Genomic DNA, 22,815 nt, shown 5'->3' with positions numbered 1-22,815 from the left:
AGTGGTGACGATGGTGGGAGTGTTGTAGTAGTGGTGACGATGGTGGGAGTGTAGTAGTAGTGGTGACGATGGTGGGAGTGTAGTAGTGGTGGTGACGATGGTGGGAGTATAGTAGTAGTGGTGACGATGGGAGAGTGTAGTAGTGGTGGTGACGATGGTGGGAGTGTAGCAGTGGTGGTGACGATTGTGAGAGTGTAGTAGTAGTGGTGACGATGGTGGGAGTGTAGTAGTAGTGGTGACGATTGTGAGAGTGTAGTAGTAGTGGTGACGATGGTGGGAGTGTAGTAGTGGTGACGATGGTGGGAGTGTAGTAGTGGTGACGATGGTGGGAGTGTAGTAGTAGTGGTGACGATGGTGGGAGTGTAGTAGTAGTGGTGACGATGGTGGGAGTGTAGTAGTGGTGACGATGGTGGGAGTGTAGTAGTGGTGGTGACGATGGTGGGAGTGTAGTAGTGGTGACGATGGTGGGAGTGTTGTAGTGGTGACGATGGTGGGAGTGTAGTAGTAGTGGTGACGATGGTGGGAGTGTAGTAGTTAGTGGTGGTGACGATGGGAGAGTGTAGTAGTGGTGGTGACGATGGTGGGAGTGTAGCAGTAGTGGTGACGATGGTGGGAGTGTAGTAGTGGTGACGATGGTGGGAGTGTAGTAGTGGTGACGATGGTGGGAGTGTAGTAGTAGTGGTGACGATGGTGGGAGTGTAGTAGTTAGTGGTGGTGACGATGGTGGGAGTGTAGTAGTGGTGACGATGGTGGGAGTGTAGTAGTGGTGACGATGGTGGGAGTGTAGTAGTAGTGGTGACGATGGTGGGAGTGTAGTAGTTAGTGGTGGTGACAATGGGAGAGTGTAGTAGTGGTGGTGACGATGGTGGGAGTGTAGTAGTGGTGACGATGGTGGGAGTGTAGTAGTGGTGGTGACGATTGTGAGAGTGTAGTAGTAGTGGTGACGATGGTGGGAGTGTAGTAGTAGTGGTGACGATTGTGAGAGTGTAGTAGTAGTGGTGACGATGGGAGAGTGTAGTAGTGGTGGTGACGATGGTGGGAGTGTAGTAGTAGTGGTGATGATGGTGTGAGTGTAGTAGTAGTGGTGATGATGGTGGGAGTTGTAGTAGTGGTGATGGTGGGAGTGCAAAAGTAGTGATGACGATCGTGGGAGGGGTAGTAGACCAGTAGTAGTGCCCAAAACGCTATGCGTACTAGTGGCTTTAGGTATTGTTTGTACTAGCTCTATTTTTAAATCCAACGTTATGTTTGTAAATTAACTATGTATGTACTTTCCTGAATAAAATTTATTTTACCCTCCACATATGTCATTGCTTAATTTAGAAACTGTACTTGTGATCGATCTCGAATATATTGATGATGTGACGATGTGTATTGAATTTTGTTAGTAGCTCATCATGATTGTAATTTGCTTAGCTAAATGAATTGTAGAGTTCAGTCCCTGAGCCCATTATGTGCCTCTGTAACCCTTTCCACCTCCGCCGACAAGACGGGTATGGGGTGCATAATAAATGAACTAAACTAAAAAAACTAACGTTTATCAATAAAATTATTACATTTGATCGAATAAAGAATATTTTTTCCTAGTCATTACTTGGAGGATTTTCATAGAGACAGTGTTTCTAATATGGAGAACAATTTTTAATACAAAATATGTTGTATAAGAATTTAGAACCATTAGGTTAGTTGTGTAGGGGCGCTGCGGCTGTCGTAAGTAAACAAAACCTAACAACAAGTTATATTTTCCTAATTATTTGGTCACTTGCGGAGAGATAGTCTCTATAGTGTGTCACCTGTGAGTATATAGTGTTGAGATTTATGCCTTGGGCTAGGTACTGGAGCCGGTTAGATAATTCCACGCCGGGTTTTGCACAGAACACGATCCGTCAGACCTGTTACCTGAATTTACCTGTGAACCACTAACACTAGTGGCCTCGACGAGGAGAGGAAGCCGGCGGCTTGTCGAAGGTCCCCCCCATTTGCATTGATCATCTCTTCCATTTGCACTTCAAAAAGTAGCAGACTTTTGGCATTTACGGCCTTGGCGGGTAGGCTGTTCCGTGGGTTTATAACCCTATGTGTGAAAAAGCATCTCCTGTTCTCAGTCCTATATTGTGTCTTGTTGAGCTTGAAACCGCGACGGCACCGCTCCTGTGCCAGGTAAGTCCACTACGGGCTCACCATAGCCTGTGCTACTTGCTCCGCTCCTGTGCCAGGTAAGTTACGGGCTCACCATCGCCTGTGCTACTTGGAACTTGTTCCGAATAGCTGAATCTATAACAACAACAACAACTTAAAACCGTTGCTCCTTGTTTGTGTTATATATATAACGTTTTCTAGAAATTTTCTGGATCGACATCCTTCAAATTGTTTAGTATTTTCAAGGTTTCAATAAGATCTGCCCTGCCATGCCTGGTTTGCAGGCAGGTATTGTTAGCCTCAACAGTTCCTGATATGCGAGTTGAGTTAGCTCTGGAATTATTTTTGTTGCCCAGTGTTGCACTTTATCCGGAGCAGTTATGTCCTTCTAACGATAAGGTCTCCATGCTTAGATACAGCAATCCAAATGGAGGGACACCAGAGATTTATACGATTGAATTGAATGTGTTACTTTTTATTCATATTTATATTTTTATATTTATTTTTTACTTTTCAAAAAAGTTTTACTTCTATGTAGGGAAGGAAGGGAATTATCAAGGGACAGCACCAAGTCATTACGACTATATAGCACTGGGAAGGGATCAGGATAAGGATTTGGGATGGGACAGGGGGAAAGAATGGTGCCCAACCACTTGGACGGTCGTGGATATAACGCTGATCTGCATGAAGTGAGACCGTCGCTCTACCTTCCACCTCAAAGTACAGTAATTAAATTTTTATTTTATTTTATTTTATTTATTTAAATACAAGAAGGTACAATAGGTTGTGAGACTACTGAACAATGGTGTTTAATTATTACATTCTTTGAGAGTCACTTCCAAGCATAGCGGTTTGGGCAGGTCCTTAAACCTTTTAGGGCACGATACATACATGTATATATGGCCTAAGAGTTAGGCCATATATACATGTATGGTAAGGCCATAGGTTTCTCAAACTTTCTCAAATGCTTCAAAAGTTTTGTGCATAATCTACTAGCAAATGCTACAACTTTGTCTAAATGATCACCAACTAAATTGAAAAACCAGAGAATCAAAAATAATTCTAAAATTGAATATTGAAAACTTCAGATTTTGAAATCAGCATCAAAAATATAATATATCACCAATTGTTCATTTAGTGCTATAATGCTCTCAGAATAGCATATGATTTTCATTTTCACAGATTTAGAATATAGGTTTTCAGTATAGTTTACTGTAAAAAAAAAATTGTCTATATGGTATTTGAAATATGTGCCAAATTTAGTCAATTTTTTTTTAACGCCAAACGTTTAGGGTTTATAAAAAATCCATTCTAGAGGGATTGTAGAACAGACAGCTGTGCACACTATATGTAAAAATTGTGAGAATTGGTCAGAAGCTAATTTTTTTATGCTGCTCTTAAGTTGAAACTCTAGTTTTAGAGATAATTGAAGTTGAGGTTATTGAAAATGAATAAGGTAGTACTAATTAATCAATTTACTGTACTTGTATGTTTTAATGAACATTGTTTGGCATTCATAATCGAATATGTAAAAGTTGTAGGTCAATATGTGTTCAAATGAAGTCGAGAGAAAGTAACCCCCCAAAAAAACAAATATAGGGATAATTATAATGATTTAGGGGATATGTATGTATACTTTATATAAGTGATAAAGCCCTGATCTGGCTCCTAATCATCAAAACAACCTAAAGAGACAAAGAAAATAGAGTTTTAAATCTGTGAAAAAATCAGCCCCCAAAAATTCACAAATCCCAAGTTCTGCCACTTGTGATTTAATTATTTGTTGACCAATTTCATTCTATCTTCATATACAGTAGTTAGGGACGGGTATACACTCTCCAGGATGTAGACGTCTGAGGGTTTTGGACTCGGGGCAGGGTTTGCCCTAGTTGTGAGTCTCGGCAGCTTCGGGGATTGCCCCATCCAGATCAGCGGCAGAGGCACTCGAGCCTGTTTCTCCTGCCGGTGCCTTTGGGCCATGCCAGCGGGCCCTCCTTCAACCCGACTTTTCCGGCAGACTGCTTTTTCTCCAGAGGCAGAGGGTTTGGAGGCCCTTCAGGTCATCCGGTAGTGGGTTCGCTTGGGCGTGGTCGAAACCATCAGGTGGGTTTCCTGCCTGTTTTCAATTCCGAAACGGGACTGTGGATCTGTGATTTATATTGGACTTGTCTGAATCCCTAGGTCTTTTGCCCTTCCTTTCGGATGACCATTCTGTCTTAGGTCCGGCTGCTTTTAGTGCCGGGGGGGGGGGGGCTTGGATGGTATCTCTGGACCTCCGGAACACGTATTAGCACGTCCCGATTCATCCGAGGTTCAGGGACTGGCTCGGTTTTGTCGTGGGGCGACAGGCTTACTGCTTTCATTACCTTCCATTCAGTTTGACTCTGGCATATTGCGTGTTCACGTGCCTTACCCGGGTCGTGGTGACCCGTTTGCGTCTGTTAGGGGTTTGGGTTCTGGCTTACCTCATCAACTGACTGGTGTGGGATCCCAGCCAGTCCGTGTGTCTGCTCGCCAGGGATTTGGTTCTTTCCCAGTTCACCAGGTTCAGATTCTTGGTGAACTGGAGAAGTTCCATTTGGTTTCCCTCTCAAGTTCAGACTTGGCTGGGTCTCGTGTAGGACTCTTGGACCGCTTCCTTGTCTCTCCCTCCTGCGACGCTGTTGCTGCTGCTGTCCAGCATACGACTGTTTTTGGAGGGCACCCGGGTCACGTCGGTTGTTCGAGTGGCTGTGAGGGAGCCTGAACTTCGCTGTGCGGGTCTACCTGTCGGGTCTGATCTGGCTATTCTGATTTCTTCGGGGACATTCCTTCCGCCGCTCTTGCTTGTTGGGTTTGGATTCCGGGAGCCTTGTGTCGGCTGCTGCGTCGCCGGCTTCCTCTGCAGGTTTTTCGGGGTTCTGTGCTGTGGTGCCTCCCCGAGCTCTCGCTCGATGTGTTCACGGATGCCTCGTCTCTTGGCTGGTGCTTTGTGACCAGTGCTCACCAAGCCGACCAGGGTTGGTGGGGTCTGTCCTTACGTTGGGCTCACAGCATGGCACGGGAGTTTGTGGGGGTGTGGCATTCGCTTCAGAGGATTCGTGTCACTCACGGAGCAACAATCCAGCTCCATTCAGACTGCTCCCCTATGGTTCATTGCCTGAACTGTGGGGGTTCGATGCGTTCCTTGGCTCTTTGGGGCTGGTCACTTTGGGTGACTCGTCTGTTGAATTCTCGGGGTTTGGCTCTCCTGGCGGTTCACGTTCAGGGGAGGCGGGTGTCAAACGTCTTGGCGGATGGCCTGTCTCGGTTCATTTCCCTATCCACGGAATGGACAGTCAACGCTGACTCGTTCAGTTGGCTCTGCTGGACATATGGGCGCCTGGAGGTGGACCTCTTCGCATCGGCGTAGTCGAGGCGTCTTCTAGTGTATGTGGCGCCATTCCCAGACTGCGAGGCCGTCGGGGTCGATGCCTTTCGGCTGGACTGGTTAAGGTGGGGTTACTTGTAACTTTTCCCACCAGTTCGGTTGTTGCTCCGGGTCCTGGCTCGGTTGGAGACTTACCAGGGGAGAGTAGTCCTGTTGGCTCATTGGTGGCTAGCCCAGCCCTGGTTTCAGCAGCTTCTTGCTCTATGTCCGAACCCGAGGGTCTTCTCGCGGCTCCGCCGCATTCAGCAGATCGGTTCAGTCTGGTACGTGGCTGGTTTGATCTCCTCCACTCTTCACGTCTGGTCATTTTGATGCAGGGTTTATCACCACTTGTATGGTGATCAGGTGGCTTTGTTGATGGTGTCCGACCTGAGAATTTTGTCTCGACGGCAGTATGAAATTTCCTGGTGGTCCTATCGTCATTTTTTATCTCTTCATAGGTTGTCTTCGATTTCTGATCGGGTTGTTTTGTCCTTTCTCTCTTGGTTGTTTCAGGACCGTCATCTTATGCTAAATATTGTTGCCTCGTATCGTGTGGTGCTGGCGGAGCCGTTGCAGCTTGCATTTGGTGTGGATATTACTTCTGCTCCATTCCGCAAGCTTTCTTGGGTGTTGTTTCACCTCCGACCTGCTCATGCGCCGCCTGAGCTGTCCTGGTCATTGGACCGGGTGCTGTCTTTCCTCTTTTCTCCTCGGTATGTGGTGGCCCCCCTCGGTTTAGGACTGTGTTTCTAAGGCTCTTTTCTTGTTGGCATTTGTCTCTTTGTTCGGATTGGGGAGCTTCATGCTCTCCTCTGGCGCAGGGGTTTCTGCTCTTTCGGTCCTGGTGGTCATTTCGTTCATTTGCAACTGTCTTCTTCTTTTCTGGCGAAGAATGAGTCTGCTGCTTTCTGAAGGGGTCCTTGGGTTGTTGATGCTTGATTGGTTCGGCAGGGGGTGCATCATGTTTTGTGTCCGGTTGCAGCTCTTCGCCGTTATTTGCGCTCCACGACCTCCTTGACAGGGGGTGCGCTATGGGTGGACCCGGTTTCCCTTCTTCCCTGTTCCAGGGCGCGGGTCTCCCAGGTTGTCCGCAGGATTATTCGGTCCTGCCAGCTTGCGATCTATTGCCCATGACGTTCGTAAGTTCGCGGATTTGGCTGCTGTTTTTGGTAATATGTCCTGGGCTGACATTCGGGCACAGGGCTTTTGGAGGTCAAACAGAGTCCTGGCCGCACGGTATCTTGTTAATGTTCCTGGTCCTTCTTGGGTGTGTGTAGCCTTGGGTCGCAGGTTGCAGCCAGTTGTTTTGACTTCGAGTGGAGGAGCGATTAACGGCCGCCTCCCAGGTAAATCCCTCTTCCTCTTTTTCGTTGGTTAGGTAGCTTCGGGGAGCCGAAGGGGCTCTCCACAGAAAACCAGCATTGAATGTAAAGAAACGCCATTTTCTAGGTGAGACCCGTTAGCTCCCGGCATCCCTCTCTCCCTCCGGTCTGCATTTTTTTTCGCGTTTTTGTTATTCAGCCTCTGAACTGGGGAGAATAGCCGGCGTGGTGGTCTAGGACCCCCTGTTCCCCTCCTTGGGAGGGGGAAGTTGTGCAGATGGATGCGTGGTGGTTGTGGTGGTGTCATGTTTGTTTCCTTGTTTTTGATTGGGGGAATTCTGTTTGCTAGTTCGGCTTTCGGTTTGCAATTTTTGACCAGCAGTAGTTTGTTTTGGAATTCCTACCTTTCTGGGTGCCTGACCTGGTAGATGGCAGACAATGACTGCTTCCAATTACGCAGGGGGTTTCTTTAGGCCATTGCTCCTCATGCCTCTTCTTGAGGGGGGCCAGGTTCTGACTCTGGTCCCCGGTAGGCCTAGAACTCCTTCGATTGACTGTTGCCACGGTCTAATATATACACATCAGCCCAGTACAGCTCCAAGAAGCCTCCAGGCTTCACCCAGAAAATAGCTTTGAAAAATTCAACGCTTTTTTTTTTTTTAAATGTTCGTCTAAAATCAATTTCTGAAAATATTTTTATGAAAGTTCCACGATGCTGAAGCCAATAAGTTGGAGATTTGTTTAACATTTTTAAGTAATTTTTACGTAATTTGAATATTTTTCGAATTATGCCCTCCTTATGCTGAGCAGCTTAAGGGTTAATACAGTAAAATATTTAGAAAATAAAAATGCATATTTCAAATGATATTCATTATTAAAAGAGCAAGAATAGGAAAAATGTACAATCTGATGGAAATTACTTAGCAGGATAATCAAATGATACTGTTTTCACCACAGCCATCCTACTTGATTTATATTTTTCTCAAACAAATCCAAATTTTTGGATGGGTTATCTGAAGATTCCTTTGCACATTGTACTGTGGAATCAAGATCGAGTGTACAATGCTTGCGCTTTCCAGCCAGTTACTTTCTTTCCGGAATGTTAGATTAGGAGGCAGCTGGAAATTGGGCGAAATATCATGAAACATTTTGTCATCACCATCAAAATGCCTTTTGTGAATTTATGACAAATATTTGTTCTTCATAACAAGATATAAATTTTAATATTTACTGAATATTCATTAATTTACAGATACAGTATTTCTATATGTTTCATGGTAGAAATGTGTGTGTGTTGTATGTGTAAAATTTAAATGAGTATTTTTCTTTCAGATGTGAAATGTGAATATGTCAGTGTCTTTAATTAGAAAACTGTAAAGCAGCTCTGCAATGGGACCTGGTGGAGCTACTGTTGGACACCATGTGTCCCAAGACCCTGTCGCCCAAATGAATACCTTTCGTTCGTACGTGTCTATGCTTGCAGATCCAGGCTCCAAAGATGAAAACAAGCTGAAGGCGGCACAGGCCCTAAGTGAAGATCTTGAGGTCAGTGTAATACTATAGCTATTAGAATAAATTCCAGTGTTTGATTTTCAGTGTCCATTAAGGGAATTATAAATAAACCATTGTACTAATTCTGGATGATCCTTATCAGATTAGCACAAAGCATTTACAGTATCTCTTTGGATTCATATCAAATATGATTTGCTTTAAAAGGTTTAATAGATAGTAATGAACTAAAATTTCTGGTATGTTGCATAAACTCATTACATGTATAATATGTTGTTATACAGTAGAACCTCGCATAACGATCGCCCCAAAAGGCAAATATTTTGGGTAACGAACATCCCGATCGGCATCAAATCGTCCCGTATGGCAAATGCTCGTTTGTGTAACATCAACACCACATGGTGGGGTCACGCTGCTTCTTGCACATTCTTAGACGCCTCCGACGATGCACATAAATTATGTTGTTCTTGTTTAAAGATGCTAATGATGCTGGGATATAAAGGGGTGACTGCTGAGATGTTGCAAAGCATTGACGTTTTTGTAGAAAAAGAAGTGACATTTTTTGCAATGCAACAAATGTCAAAAAGGTTCATTCGGTGTTCAGCAGGTAGGCTGCTCCATTATAACAATCTTTCTTTGTTTCAAATGTGTTCCATTTGTTTTGTATTTGTCATTTACGTCTCAATAATGGAGCTGCCTACCTTACATACACTGAACAAACCTTTGACATTTTTCCTTTCTTTAAATGTGTTCAATATTTATTTTTAATTTGTCTTATTGCAAAAGGTTCGTTTGGTGATCAGTAAGTAGGCTGCTCCATGTTTCTTACATAAAAAAACGTAAATAAAAAAAATGAAGAATTTTGAAAGCCAGAACAAATGTCAAAAAGGTTCGTTCGGTGGTCTACAAGTAGGCTGCTCCATGTTTGTTAAATAAAAAAACGAAAAATAAAAAAATAGTTGAAACAATTTGAAAAATGGATAAATGCCATAAAGGTTTATTCAGTGTTTGTCGGGTAGGCCACTCCATTATTGAGACGTAAGTGACAAATACAAAACAAATGGAACACATTTGAAACAAAGAAAGATTGTCATAATGGAGCAGCCTACCTGACAAACACTGAATAAACCTTTTGCTATAAAAAATATGAAAGACTTATGGCTGCTGGCTGGGTTAGTACTGCTTGAGCAACCATTTGTGGCACACGCACCTCTGGCTCCCAAACACCTGTCCCACACGGTGTTGAAAGCAGGTTCGAGCTAGTTATGAATGATTTATTTGATGTTTGGCAGTTTTTAAGTTTCCAGTTCTTGTGATCTATGCAAAGGTTTGTAATACAGTACTTTATTGACTTTCTTGTTATTTTCCCGGTGGAGTCTATCTGTTGACTACCTGTTGAAGGTTCTGGGGATCAATGTCCCCGTGGCCTGGTCTCTGACCAGACCTCCTCATTGCTTGTCTGATCCACCAGGCTGTTTGATGCAGTTACTTACAGCTTGATGTGAGTCACATCCTAGTTGATCAGGTATCTTTTGAAAGTGCTTGTTGAGTTCTCTTTTGAACACTGCGAGAGGTTGGCCAGTTATGCCCCGTATGTGTATGGGAAGAGTGTTGAAAAATCTTGAACCATTGATGTTAATCAAGTTCTCTCTCTCGTCATGCCTATTACACCTCTGCTCCTCAGTGGGGTTATTTTGCACATCCTGCCATGCCTTCTGGTCTCATGTGGTGTTATTTCTGTGTGCAGATATATATTTTTTTAATATTTTAACAGGACTAGTTACTTCTAAAATAGTAGAAGGAATATCCTTCCACCCCCCCCCCCTTCTAAAGGAAATGGTGGGGAATGTGATTCATGCTCTTCTCTGTGAGGGGGGCCAGGTTTTGACTCTGGTCCCTATTAGGCAAAACAGAACTCCTATGACTGAGGTGATGTAGTAGTAGATAGGGGCAGTCTCAGCGAGGTAGCTTCAGGGAGCCACCTGGGCTCTACCAGAAAGAGAAGTTTCATTACATTGAATGTTTTTTTTTTTTTATTGTGATTACTTTAGACAACAACTTCAGAATTTTTCAGTTATTTTGTTATAATGTGTAGAAATTGTATCCTAAGATGTTTTTTCTTTTGTTCACAGGCAATTGTAGCTTCCCCGCAGTATCCGTCATTTCTTGAACATGCTATGAAGATATTTATTAAAATTCTTAGTGAAGGAGACCCTCTCTTCATTTCAGAGTACAATATTCAGGTATGCCTACTTCTGTACATGAACTTGTTAACGTGTGTATTTTAGCCTTAAATTTACAATTAAAGAAAATATGCCAATTTTGAATAATGTTGGTATAGTATGTAATTTGGAATTCCACATCAGAAAAAATCCCTTTTGTGTTGCTCTGGGGCCAGATTCATGAAGCAGTTACGCAAGTACTTAGGAACGTGTACATCTTTCCTCAATCTTTGACAGCTTTGGTTACATTTATTAAACAGTTTACAAGCATGAAAACTTCCCAATCAACTGTTGTTATTGTTTTAAACAGCCTCCTGGTGCTTTGGGGTTCATTAACTGTTTAATAATTGTAAACAAAGCTGCCAAAGATTGAGAAAAGATGTACAGGTTTGTAAGTGCTGGCGTAACTGCTTCATGAATCTGGCTCCAGATTATTTGAAGTATAAACCGAACTACTATACCTTTATTAAAAGCCTATGGAAAATCTTTACGGATATTAGAGACCTGTAAATACTACCCATTTCTCCCCTCTTTTCACTGCAAATCTTCTTGTCCTTGCTTTGCATCCAAACAAATGAAAATTGATAATGATTTACTTAGAAAATCAAGATTCCATTCTAATTTTTAACTTAATTGGCTAAAAAAGATGCCCATTCAAAATCCTGCATCAAAATGGGGATAAAAATTTTTGATGCCCATTCAAAATACTGTAAGCTTATCATAACTTAAAAACCCTTAGACATTGTCCCTCATAGCAATTCCACACTATTTTTTTGTAAAAAAAAAAAAAAAGAGGGAGGGGGGTGGGGAACCACCACTACTACACCTAATAAAAGACTAATAACTAATTTTTAAGTTATAATAGTAAACACCAACAAATTTCCTTTAAAGATTTTGTTGCTTAACTGAATAGGAAAAATAAAATACATATAAAATTTGTGTACCTATCCTGGTTTGTCTGTTTTTACTTATCGTTGCCTACTTATCAGTAACTATGGGGCAATAACATCTTGCTTTTCTGGGGATAGCCCAGGAGGCTTCCTGAAGCTAACCGAACTGATGTGCACTTTATTAGTTTGGGGTCATCAGGCACTTTAGTTCTGAGTCTACCGGGGACCAGGAGCCAGAACCTACCCGCCAAACACACACTGAAACTACGACGTTGGAATAACGTTCGAACAAGTTTTAACACCTAACCAGTTATAACAACCAATATAGCAAGTTGTAACAACGTTTTAATACGTCATGAACACGTTAAGCCAAGATATAACAACTTTATTTCAAGTTGTAACAAGCGGAAAGTAGAGACAGTTTCGGTTTGTGTTTCCAGGGTAGTCCCCTCAGAGAGGTGCGTGGAGCAATGGCATATGAGCCATTTACATTTAAAGTATTGTCATATTCCACCATTGACCGGTGCAGTAGCCCAGAAAGATAGGCGAAGCAAAACAAGCAACTAGCTGGTAAAATGCGACCTACAGCCCAAAAGTGCAAAGAAACTCCCGTTCAATAAAGAAACAAACCAAAACTAGCAACTCTGCAAGAAAACTAGTACTTCAGCTCGTTAGTGGAACCCCCTCCCCCAGGGGGGGGGAGAGGGAGTAGTCGGCTCAGTCTACCCTTCCACCGTTCACTGTCACTGTCCATCCCTCCAGTACATGTACGAAGTCTGATGAAACCGCCGACTGGAGGGAGGAGGGTGTCATGGAGTTTCCAGGGCTACCCCCAGAAAAGGGTGATTAATTATATTCAACACTGGCTTTCTTGGAGGACCCCTGTCAGTTCCCTGAAGCTAACTACCCACAGAGAAGGAAAAATAGGGATTTACCCAGGAGGTAGGTACTCCACACGTCTCAGTCTGTAGAAGGAACCGTTGGCCGGGATAAATGCTCCAAAGCGACACAAAGCCGGACAGACCCTGGGACATTCACAAGGTACCTGGTGGCCAGGACCTTGTTCGACCTTCAAAACCCCTGTGCCCAAATGTCAACCCAACACATGTTACCGAACACGGCCGTGAGCACCATGAATATCCTCGCATCATGGACATGAGGGTAGACCGCAGGCTGGCTGGATTTTATGACACTGTAGACAACCTGGAACATGAGCCCTGGAACAGGGAACCAGGGAAACCGGATCCACCCAAAGAGCGTCGGCCATCAAAGAACCAGTGGCCCGTAGGTAGCGGTGCAAAGCCACCACGGACATTGAAAATGTCCGAGAAGTGCAACACAACGAGAAATTAAAATATTCTAAATCTGGTCTTTACGAACAATGAAGACATTATCAGGGACTTTACGATCTCAGATACCACATACTCAGATCACAAGCTCATTGAAGTGCAAACGACCATCAATACTCAGAATAGACCTAACACGCTGATCAAGCGAGAGGAGTTATTCAGTAAATTCAATTTTAATAATAAAAGGATAGACTGGGAGATAATAAACAGGGAACTTACAAATATTCCATGGGAAACTGTTCTAAGTAATACAAGTCCTACAGAAAGAATAGAAAAGCTGACTTCGGAAGCGTATCAAGTCTGTCTGAAACATGTTTCTTTGAGGAAAGCCAGAAAGAGATCAAAGTAGAAAGAGAATGCAGACGACACTATAAAAGTAGGAAAAAAGTAACAGAAATGCTTAACCCTTAAACTGCGCATGGCGTATATATACGCCCTGAGTAACATGTCCCACTGTGCGCATGGCGTATATATATGCCATAGGGTGCCAGGCCCGATTCAAATGGCCCGCGGCTTCACGGGGTTCACAGTAGCTTCCTCAGGGCTCTTGTAAACAGATGCCATTTTTAAAAAAAATCGTAGGCAATATTCTCAGGTGTGAGAGGCACAGTGCTGTTGAAACAACCAAGGCTGGTGCATGCAGCATGAGCGAACAGCATTGCTGTTCAGCTTGTGACCACAGCATCGCCGAAAAATGTCAAAATAAATATATAATTGTTATTATTTAGCGATGACAATATTACAGATGACCCATGACTGTGATATAAATAACCAGGGTTGTGATAATAGCAGGATTGATGTAATAATTAGCGCTGTGGGAGGAGTGATGCTGAGAGGCGGAGGGAGACAGCATCGTTTACTGACTGTGTGGCTACCTGTTATTGTTTGCATTCACCATACCAGGTCAGTGGTTCTCTATGGTGAACACAATGTATCAATGAACGCAATGTATCGGACTGGAGAAATGTCACAAGTGGAGTACCACAGGGTTCAGTTCTTGCACCAGTGATGTTTATTGTCTACATAAATGATCTACCAGTTGGTATACAGAATTATATGAACATGTTTGCTGATGATGCTAAGATAATAGGAAGGATAAGAAACTTAGATGATTGTCATGCCCTTCAAGAAGACCTGGACAAAATAAGTACATGGAGCGCCACTTGGCAAATGGAATTTAATGTTAATAAATGCCATGTTATGGAATGTGGAATAGGAGAACATAGACCCCACACAACCTATATATTATGTGAGAAATCTTTAAAGAATTCTGATAAAGAAAGAGATCTAGGGGAGGTTCTAGATAGAAAACTATCACCTGAGGACCACATAAAGAATATTGTGCGAGGAGCCTATGCCACGCTTTCTAACTTCAGAATTGCTTTTAAATACATGGATGGTGATATACTAAAGAAATTGTTCACGACTTTTGTTAGGCCAAAGCTAGAATATGCAGCAGTTGTGTGGTGCCCATATCTTAAGAAGCACATCAACAAACTGGAAAAGGTGCAAAGACATGCTACTAAGTGGCTCCCAGAACTGAAGGGCAAGAGCTACGAGGAGAGGTTAGAGGCATTAAATATGCCAAAACTAGAAGACAGAAGAAAAAGAGGTGATATGATCACTACATACAAAATAGTAACAGGAATTGATAAAATCGATAGGGAAGATTTCCTGAGACCTGGAACTTTAAGAACAAGAGGTCATAGATATAAACTAGCTAAACACAGATGCCGAAGAAATATAAGAAAATTCACTTTCGCAAACAGAGTGGTAGACGGTTGGAACAAGTTAGGGGAGAAGGTGGTGGAGGCCAAGACCGTCAGTAGTTTCAAAGCGTTATATGACAAAGAGTGCTGGGAAGACGGGACACCACGAGCGTAGCTCTCATCCTGTAACTACACTTAGGTAATTACATTTAGGTAATTACAAATGTAGATACTTATATATAATGTTTGTATTAGTGTAATAACAGCAAAAGGATTATGCTGGGAGGAGCCATATGGGTGACGGAGGTGACGTCGTCTGCACGATTTGTCTAGTTGTTTAGAGGGTGGCCACTATGCTCTTTGGGCGCACTACAAGCTTAGGTGTACAGTTACGGTGCATAAAACATGTAGATACTTATATATAATATGTGTATATAGGGTAATAACACTGCAAACAGTATTGTTGGGGAGAAAGTTTAGTGCGTGTGACCTTGAATGAGTGAGGGAGCCGCCAGCCGCCATCTGTGTATAGCGACGACTCTTAGTGCCTGAACTAACTATATCAGCTTAGCTGTACAGTTGTGGTGAACAAAATATATACATACTTATATATAACGTCTGTATATAGTGTAATAACACCACAAATGGTATTGTTGGGTAAGAAAGTTTAGTGCGTGTGTTGAGGGAGTGGCAGTGAGTGGCTGGCTGGTGTGTGGTGGTAACTCCTCGTTGCTTTTCGACTCTCAATACCAACTTAGTGGTTCGTTATGGTGACCAAAACATGCAGATACTTATATATAACCTGTGTATAGAGTGTAATAGCAGCAAAACTATTTGTTTATTGTTTTATAAGCATAATAATTGAATCACTAATATGCACATCATACTTTTGAGTATAGCGATTATTCACCACTTTTATTATATAAATATATTACAATACACACTATTGAATAATATTACTGCAAAAAAACTGAGAAAAAATCAATCGGAGACATTGAAACAATTAGGTAATAATATCTTTGTGGCAATTCCTACCTGTCAGCGCGGGTGACGCTGACCGGGTCTGACGACCGCTCTGTCAACGCCCACTTTTTGCCAGACTTCCTCGGTCAATTGCGCCCAAAATATGTCACCTACGATTTTTTTTTTATTTTTCCTGTGCTCAGGGGACACAAATTAACACTTTCGCGCTCTCGGCGCTCAAAAAAAATCAATACCACAGATGCTTTCGGCACTTCGCGCGCCTACGCGGTAAGACCGAAAAAGTGTACACTCTTTTGACTGTCCTGACAATAATTGAAGGCGCACGTATTTAAATTTGGTATCACTGTGTTTGCAATGAAATTGTCTATAAGAGCATACCTATAAAATGCCGCCCAAGCATAAGGAGTATCAACACCAAATAAAAAACTATGCAGATCACTCGCCGAGAGCGCCAAACAGCAACAAAATGTTTCCACTCTCTTAATGGTTGCGAAGCCTACAGTTGTCCTACATCGCTAATTTTGGTATCATTGGAATCGCAATAAAATTCTTTACACGGACATATGCATATGAATGTTTAATATAGGTAATTGCTAACCCGCAAGAGTGTGTGAAGTGGAGAGTAGTTAGCCGCGAGCGCACTGGCGAAAACACAGGGGGAAATCATGCTTGGAAAGTTTATACATTTATGCGTTTCCTGACCCTACTTTTCTATGTACGTATTTCTTTTTTATACCAATGTGTTCGCAATAAAATTTTCTATAAGATGAAATGTATAACATTTGTACAAAGCATGTGTAAGAGAAGCGCCAAATATAGAACCACGTCGCTCAGTATGCGTTCGCGGCAGAAACGAACGCATTGTTTTCGTTCGTTTGATGTTAGTCATGTTTATACTTGTTGAAACATTTTATAATTTGTATGACAGTGATCGCAGTAAAATTCCCTACACAGACATATACATAACACATACAAATATTTCCCACGTGTTGGATATATCAACGGCTAAAGGGAACCCACTGCCACACGCCCGCCACACCCAGAGCCACACCTGCCACACCCCCAAACATACTTTGTGTTTTTTTTCTGGGGGGAGCCCCGTCGGCTCCCCGGAGCTTTACCGGCTGATATGCTAATGTCAGACTTTGGCATCAGTCATGTGTATGGAGTTCTAGGGCCTACCGGGGACCACGAGCCAGAACCTGGCCCCCTCAGAGAGGCAAGGGGAGCAATGGCCTATAGAAACCCCCGTGTGGTTGGAAGCATTCTATGTCTGCCATCGACCGGGTCAAGCATCCAGAAAGGTAAGCATTCCAAAACAAACCCCTATTCTGGTGAAAATTGCTACCTAAGCCGAACTAGTGGATAGAACTCTTCAACAGAAAACAAGGAAACTAGTATGACGTCATACGTCACCGCGCCGCTGTCTGCGCAGCTCCCCCCTCCCCAGGAGGGGAAAGGGGGAGCCCCAGACCTCCCACGCCGGCTATCCACCCACCAGTTCTTCGGCTGATGCTATAGGCAATGGTTATGTGCTCCGGCTCCAGTGGTTGTTTCAGCACTGTACCTTGAGTGTGGTGTCTGTTTTCTAGGTGGTGCGTGAGCCGGGAGTGATTCTTCAGTACTCGGGCTGCATGCACCTAGGGTTCCCTTCCCTAGGTGCCCTGTAAGTACTGCCCTTGGGGCCACCTTCCACAAGTTCCTTGGGTCCTGCCCCTGCTTGGCCGTTTACTGCTTGGTTTTCGGCCGCTCTTTGTGTGCTCGGGGGTTCTGTCTCCCTTGTTCGCCTTAGAGTAAGGGGCAGTGTTTGCACTGGTGGGGCGCGGGGTACTGTGCAGCTTGTCTTTACCAATCATAGCGGCCGGCTCTGTTCCGCTTGGGTACGCTGTCCTCTTGCGGGGTTTTCTTTTTCTTTTTGTTTATCTACCTGGTGGGGGGGTCTGCCGTCGTTCTTGCCCCCTGTGTCCCTTGTGTTCTGAGTATTTTCTGGTGGTGCCCCCTGCTAGGTCCCCGTGAGTGTACACGTCCCGGGGGTTCAGCTCTTAGAAAGTTGTTTGGTAGCTTTGGGTGCCGGTTAGCAGTACCCTGCCTGGGACTACCTGAGCGCGAGTCCTCTTAAAGTAAACGCTCGGGACCCTGGGACACCCCTGGGGGCGCGCGGGTCCGATGGATGTGACCCCAGAGCCCCCCCCTCGCTTCCAGCGAGTTTGAGGGTTGCTCTCACCTTTTGTCTCTGGGTGACTCTGTTTTGCCTCCGTCTGCTGCCTGTGGGGTCGGTGACACCTTCGACCCGGAGTCCTGCGAGTTTGGTTGCTCGTTGTGGCTCGGTTACCCAGTTGTGCTAACACAGCGGGTGCGGGCAGCAGGGGCGTTGCACTTGAGCCTTGGTGGTGGCAACGTTCTCGTGGTTTCCTCCCCGGGAGCCCCGGGGCTGCCCCGTTGTAGTTCGTTTTGAGACTTGGGGGTGTTGGCTGCTTCGGTTCCATCCACGCCCCCTTGTCTTTTCCCCTGGTTCACCCTGCCTGCATCCGGTTCCTTACGGTCTGTAGGTTCGGGGCGGGGTTTTTGGTGGTGTTGAGACTCGGGCAGTCTCGGGGAATTCCCCTTCCGGGGTAGTGACGGGGGCATTTGGGCCTGTTCCTCCAGCCGTGTTGTATGAGTCTGCCAGTGGGCTCCCTTCCTTAGTGTTTTCACGGCTGCCCCGGTTTTCTGGTACGGCCGGGGCTTTGGGGGAACGGCTCGGCCCCGGGGCCTGTCGTGTAGGTTCCCGGGGCTGGGGAGGGGCTGACTTGGGGGGGCCTTGGCCCCGTTAGACCCCGTGGGGGTTTTTATCCCCCTCTAGGCGGGGCTTGTGGTTACGCGGAGTGGGGTCTTTCCTCCCCACTCGCCGTACGTGCTGTTGGACGTCGGCCCCTCCCCGGGCTCGGTTCCTTGGCCTTTGAGTCGGTTGGTTCCGTCCTGTGGGTGGATGTTTCCTCTCCCCCCCTTTTTTGGGACGGTGTTTTTGTCATGTTTCCCCGTTCGGTGGGGTTCTGCGTGACTTCTGATCTCGGGTGCGCCTGCGCCTTCGTGTGCCTTCGGGACTAGTGTTGGCTTCTGTGTTCTCGAGGGTACGGGAAGGTTTTTCGCTACTTCCCGCATTATTGGAACGTCTGTCGGCTCCTCGTACTTGTCGCCCTGTTGGGCTACTTGTCGCCCTGTTGGGCTGCTTGTCGCCCTGTTGGGCTACTTGTCGCCCGGTTGGGCTACTTGTCGCCCGGTTGGGCTACTTGTCGCCCGGTTGGGCTACTTGTCGCCCGGTTGGGCTACTTGTCGCCCGGTTGGGCTACTTGTCGCCCGGTTGGGCTACTTGTCGCTCGGTTGGGCTACTTGTCGCCCGGTTGGGCTACTTGTCGCCCGGTTGGATTCCTTTTTGGGCTCTTTGCTTCTTTGGCCGGTTTTCTTGTTCCTGCTTCCTCTTTTGGCTCCTTTTCTCGTGCAGTAGTCCTGGCTGGCGCCTTCCCGCAGGGAGGGTGTGCGGTTCGGCCAGCGTGTTATGCGCATGCGCCGTGGAGTTTGTTTTGGTCTGGGCGGTGTTTCAGTGCTGGGGTTTTGCGCCCTTTTTTGCTACAGTGCTTCGCCTCTCATTCTTCTCCCTGGCTGCGGTATGTGCCCCTTCGCGCCGGGGGTGTCCTGGTTCCCTGTTGTGGGGAGGACACCGCGGTTTTCCCTGTCATGGGTGTGGACCGCCTCCTTCGCCTCTCCCTGTTCTCCTGCGGGTCCGGCAGGGTCCGGCTCTGGCGTCTTCACCTGGCGGTGCTCTCAAGTTCTTCTGGGCACGGTTGAGTCGTGTCAAGTTCGTGCCACCATTCGCCAGGTGAGTTTCTGCAGTCTGGCGTCTTTTGGCCGGGCGCTGGATGCGGCGGTGTTTCTATACCTGTCTTTATTTAGGTATATTTTGTACGACTGAGACCGTTCGCACACCAGTGACTGTCCCTTATCACCCCTTCCTGTCCCCCCTCATGTGCATGTCCAACCCATGCTGGTGTCATTCAGGGGACCCTCCCTTTTTAATGTTGTGAGGTGTGGGGGTTGTAGGGTTGGTTCTGTACTCACCTGGTGAGGCTCCGGGCTGTGCTTGCAGGATTTGAGCTCTGGCTCTTGGGTCCCGCCTATCTGGTAGAACTTGCGGGATAGTACCAGTGGAGTGCAGTGGTGCTATTGGCACTTTTGGGGGACACTGTATTACCATCAGTGGTCTGTGCTTGTTACACGACCTACTTGCGAGCATAAGCCTTCTTGCTGGTTCGTCCGTGGCCTTCCAGGGCGCACTGGCCTGTTTTCGTATGGCAGTTCCGGCCCGTCCTGGTTGTGGGGGTATGTGGGCCGGTGGACTGCTCCTAGCAGCTGCCTGGTGGGCCATCCTCTGACCGGTCTGGCCTAGCCTTGGACCGGGCTTCAGGTGTAAAAGAGCTCCCAGTACCTCATCCAGCAGGTATCGAGCGGGGTTTCTCCGCCGTTGGTCGCCTGGTGCAGGTTTCTGGGCCTGCAAGGTTTTTGTAGTGTCTCCGTTGGCCCTGTCTGGGGTCTGCCTGCTCCGTTCTCTGCCTTTGCAGAGGGGAGTTGCTATTTACAAGTTGCTGCTGCTGCTGCATGTGTGCATTGGTACCGTGTTTCACGGTGGCGTGTCCTTGTTCCTGTGTCCGGTTGTGGAGTGGCGCTTTGCTGCCGTTTTGTGCCTGGGGATTGCGTGCGGTTTTTGTCCCTGCCTGATTGTCCACCCCTGGTTGTTCTCCTGGTTTTTTTTTTTTTTTTTTTTGTGCTTCTGCTCTTTCTTCCTGCCTCCTCTGCAGCAGGGATGTTCTGCGTGTATTCTTAGGCGTTGGTCAGCCTGTGTCCTGTGATGTGCTTATTTGTCTCGGTCTATTGCAGTTGTTCGTGCCCCTTGGTTCGGGTCCTGTTCTGGCGGCGACCCTTCCGCCTTCTTTGGTTTTCCTGCCCTGCCGGTTGGTTTTTTTTTTTGGGGGGGGGGGGTTCTTGCGATGTCTCGCGTCGGACCCGTTGTTTCTGAACTCCTGGCGGGCTTGCATGCTTTGGGGAGTTTTTCTGTTTGGCAGACGTTCCATCTCCTTGTGCCGCCTGGGTTTCGGTGGTCGCGCCCGAGATCTTCTCGCGGCTCCGCCTTTTTCCTGGGCTCGGGGGGGCCTTGTCAGGGCTGCTTATGTTCTGCCTTGTGGTCTTGCCTCCGGTTGGTGGTCGGGTGGCTTCGTGGTAGGTGTCCCACCTGCGTGCTTCTCTTGGCGGCAGTATGGGGTATTTTGGCGGTCCTTCCTTTTCCTGTCCCTTCTTAGGTGGTTACTCTTGTTGGCTTGGTTTACTCTCGGCTTGGTTTTCTAGTGGGGGTTGGGGGCCGTCGTCTTGCCACATACTGTCGCCTCTTTTCGTGCGGCGCAGGCGGAGCCGCTTCAGCTTGCTTTCGGTCTTGGTGTTGCTTCTGCACCGTTAGTCAGCTGTCTTGTGCGTCGTTTCACCTCCGGCCTGTTCGTGCGCCGCTTGCACCATCCTGGTCTCTGGTCAGCGTGCTGTCTTCTCCTCGGTTGGTAGTGCCCCTTCGGTTCCGGTGTGTTTTTTCGTCGGCTCTTTCCTTTGGGCCTTTGCCTCTCGGGGTCGGTTCGCTGCGTTTTCTTGCTCCTTTGGTTTTAGCGTTTTGGTTGTTTGATGGCAGCAGTCTCCATCTTTTCTGGCGCGGGGTGGGGCTGCTGCATTCTGGAGGGGTCCAGGGTTTGTTGGTGCTTCGTTGGTCGGGCCGGGGGTGTCGTTTGTGTGTTCAGTGGCGGCCCTCCGCTGTTGTTTGCGTGCCACGGCGTTTGGGTCCGGAGCGCGTTTTGCGTTGATCCGGTTCTGTTCTTCCCGGTTCGCGGGTGATGGTGTCCCAGGTGGTCAGCCGTGTTCTTGTGGCTAAGCTGCCTGTGTTCTTCCCTCATGCCTGTGGCGTTCGTGGCTTCGCTGCTCTCGCTGCCATCTGGGCGACGTGGCCTTGCAGTCTTTCGGGCATGGATTTTTGGTGTTCGTGCAGGGGCCTTGCTGCTCGTGGTTCTCGTGTTGTTCCCAGGATTTTCGGGGCTGTGGCGCCTTGGGTTGGCATTTGCTGCCAGTTGTCTCGCCTCCTTGGGGGGTGCGTGGTGTCCGCCTCCCGGTTTTGTCCCTTTGACCTTCCTCTGTGGGTAGTTAGCTCCGGGGAGCCGACGGGGCTCCCCCCAGAAAACCAGCGTTGAATGTAATGAAACGCCATTTTCTGGGTGAGACCCGGAGGCTCCCCGGCAACCCTCCCTCCCTCCGGTCGGCGTTTTTCGCGTGTTTTGACATCCAGCCTCAGAACTGGTGGGTGGATAGCCGGCATGGGAGGTCTGGGGCTCCCCCTTCCCCCTCCTGGGGAGGGGGGAGCTGCGCAGACAGCGGCGCGGTGACGTATGACGTCATACTAGTTTCCTTGTTTTCTGTTGAAGAGTTCTATCCACTAGTTCGGCTTAGGTAGCAATTTTCACCAGAATAGGGGTTTGCTTTGGAATGCTTACCTTTCTGGATGCTTGACCCGGTCGATGGCAGACATAGAATGCTTCCAACCACACGGGGGTTTCTATAGGCCATTGCTCCCCTTGCCTCTCTGAGGGGGCCAGGTTCTGGCTCGTGGTCCCCGGTAGGCCCTAGAACTCCATACACATGACTGATGCCAAAGTCTGACATTAGCATATCAGCCGGTAAAGCTCCGGGGAGCCTCCGGGTCTCACCCAGAAAATGGCGTTTAATTACATTCAACGCTGGTTTTTTTTACTCATAGAAGTTTATGTGATATAATATTCATTCTGGTACCAAAAAATTCGCAAATAAATTCTCTACAAAACGTATATAATATAACTTCTTATAGATGATAAAAAATTCCAAATAGGTGTACTTACCCTGTCTATGTTGATTGAAGATCAACAGTTGAGCATTTTTTCTTCACTCCACCATCTTCAGGCTTCTGATCCTGAAGTTGCTCATCTGATGTTTCTTAGGTGGAGTGAAGCTGTTGCCGGTGGTTATTTTTTCTCCACCCAAAATATCTTTCTTCGGTGGTACCTTGTGTAGCAAGGCGCAGCGCACAGTGCCACATCACAAGTTTTACATCCATATATCACGTCCCTCCTTTTGCCAGACTTGAAACAAATACGGCATCTTCTTTTTTTAGCCAAGTGCACGAGTTCATGCGTCAACTTGTAGTTGAGACGTTGTTCTGAATCTATAATTCTTGTATTTCTTGGATGCACTGGAGGAATATTGT

General features: G+C 46.5%; 1 protein-coding gene across 7 annotated transcripts in view; it reads left to right on the top strand.

The window, feature by feature from the left end:
- The first annotated feature begins 1,670 nt into the window (after positions 1–1,670).
- The window catches only part of Nipped-A (Transcription-associated protein Nipped-A), a 331,196-nt gene continuing 310,051 nt past the window's right edge, over positions 1,671–22,815 (top strand). For 5 of the 7 annotated variants that reach the window (XM_045738364.2, XM_045738341.2, XM_045738372.2 and 2 more), the window contains exons 1-3: positions 1,677–1,710; positions 8,185–8,397; positions 10,494–10,604. In XM_045738364.2, the coding sequence (XP_045594320.1) occupies positions 8,242–8,397; positions 10,494–10,604 (267 nt within the window). In that variant the 5' untranslated portion in view covers positions 1,677–1,710; positions 8,185–8,241. The other 2 variants (XM_045738328.2, XM_045738334.2) reach the window with 2 other exon arrangements.

The sequence above is a fragment of the Procambarus clarkii genome, chromosome 55 (genome assembly GCF_040958095.1).
Source record: "Procambarus clarkii isolate CNS0578487 chromosome 55, FALCON_Pclarkii_2.0, whole genome shotgun sequence".
Lineage (NCBI taxonomy): Eukaryota > Metazoa > Arthropoda > Malacostraca > Decapoda > Cambaridae > Procambarus > Procambarus clarkii.
This window is presented reverse-complemented; position numbering and strand designations above follow the sequence as displayed.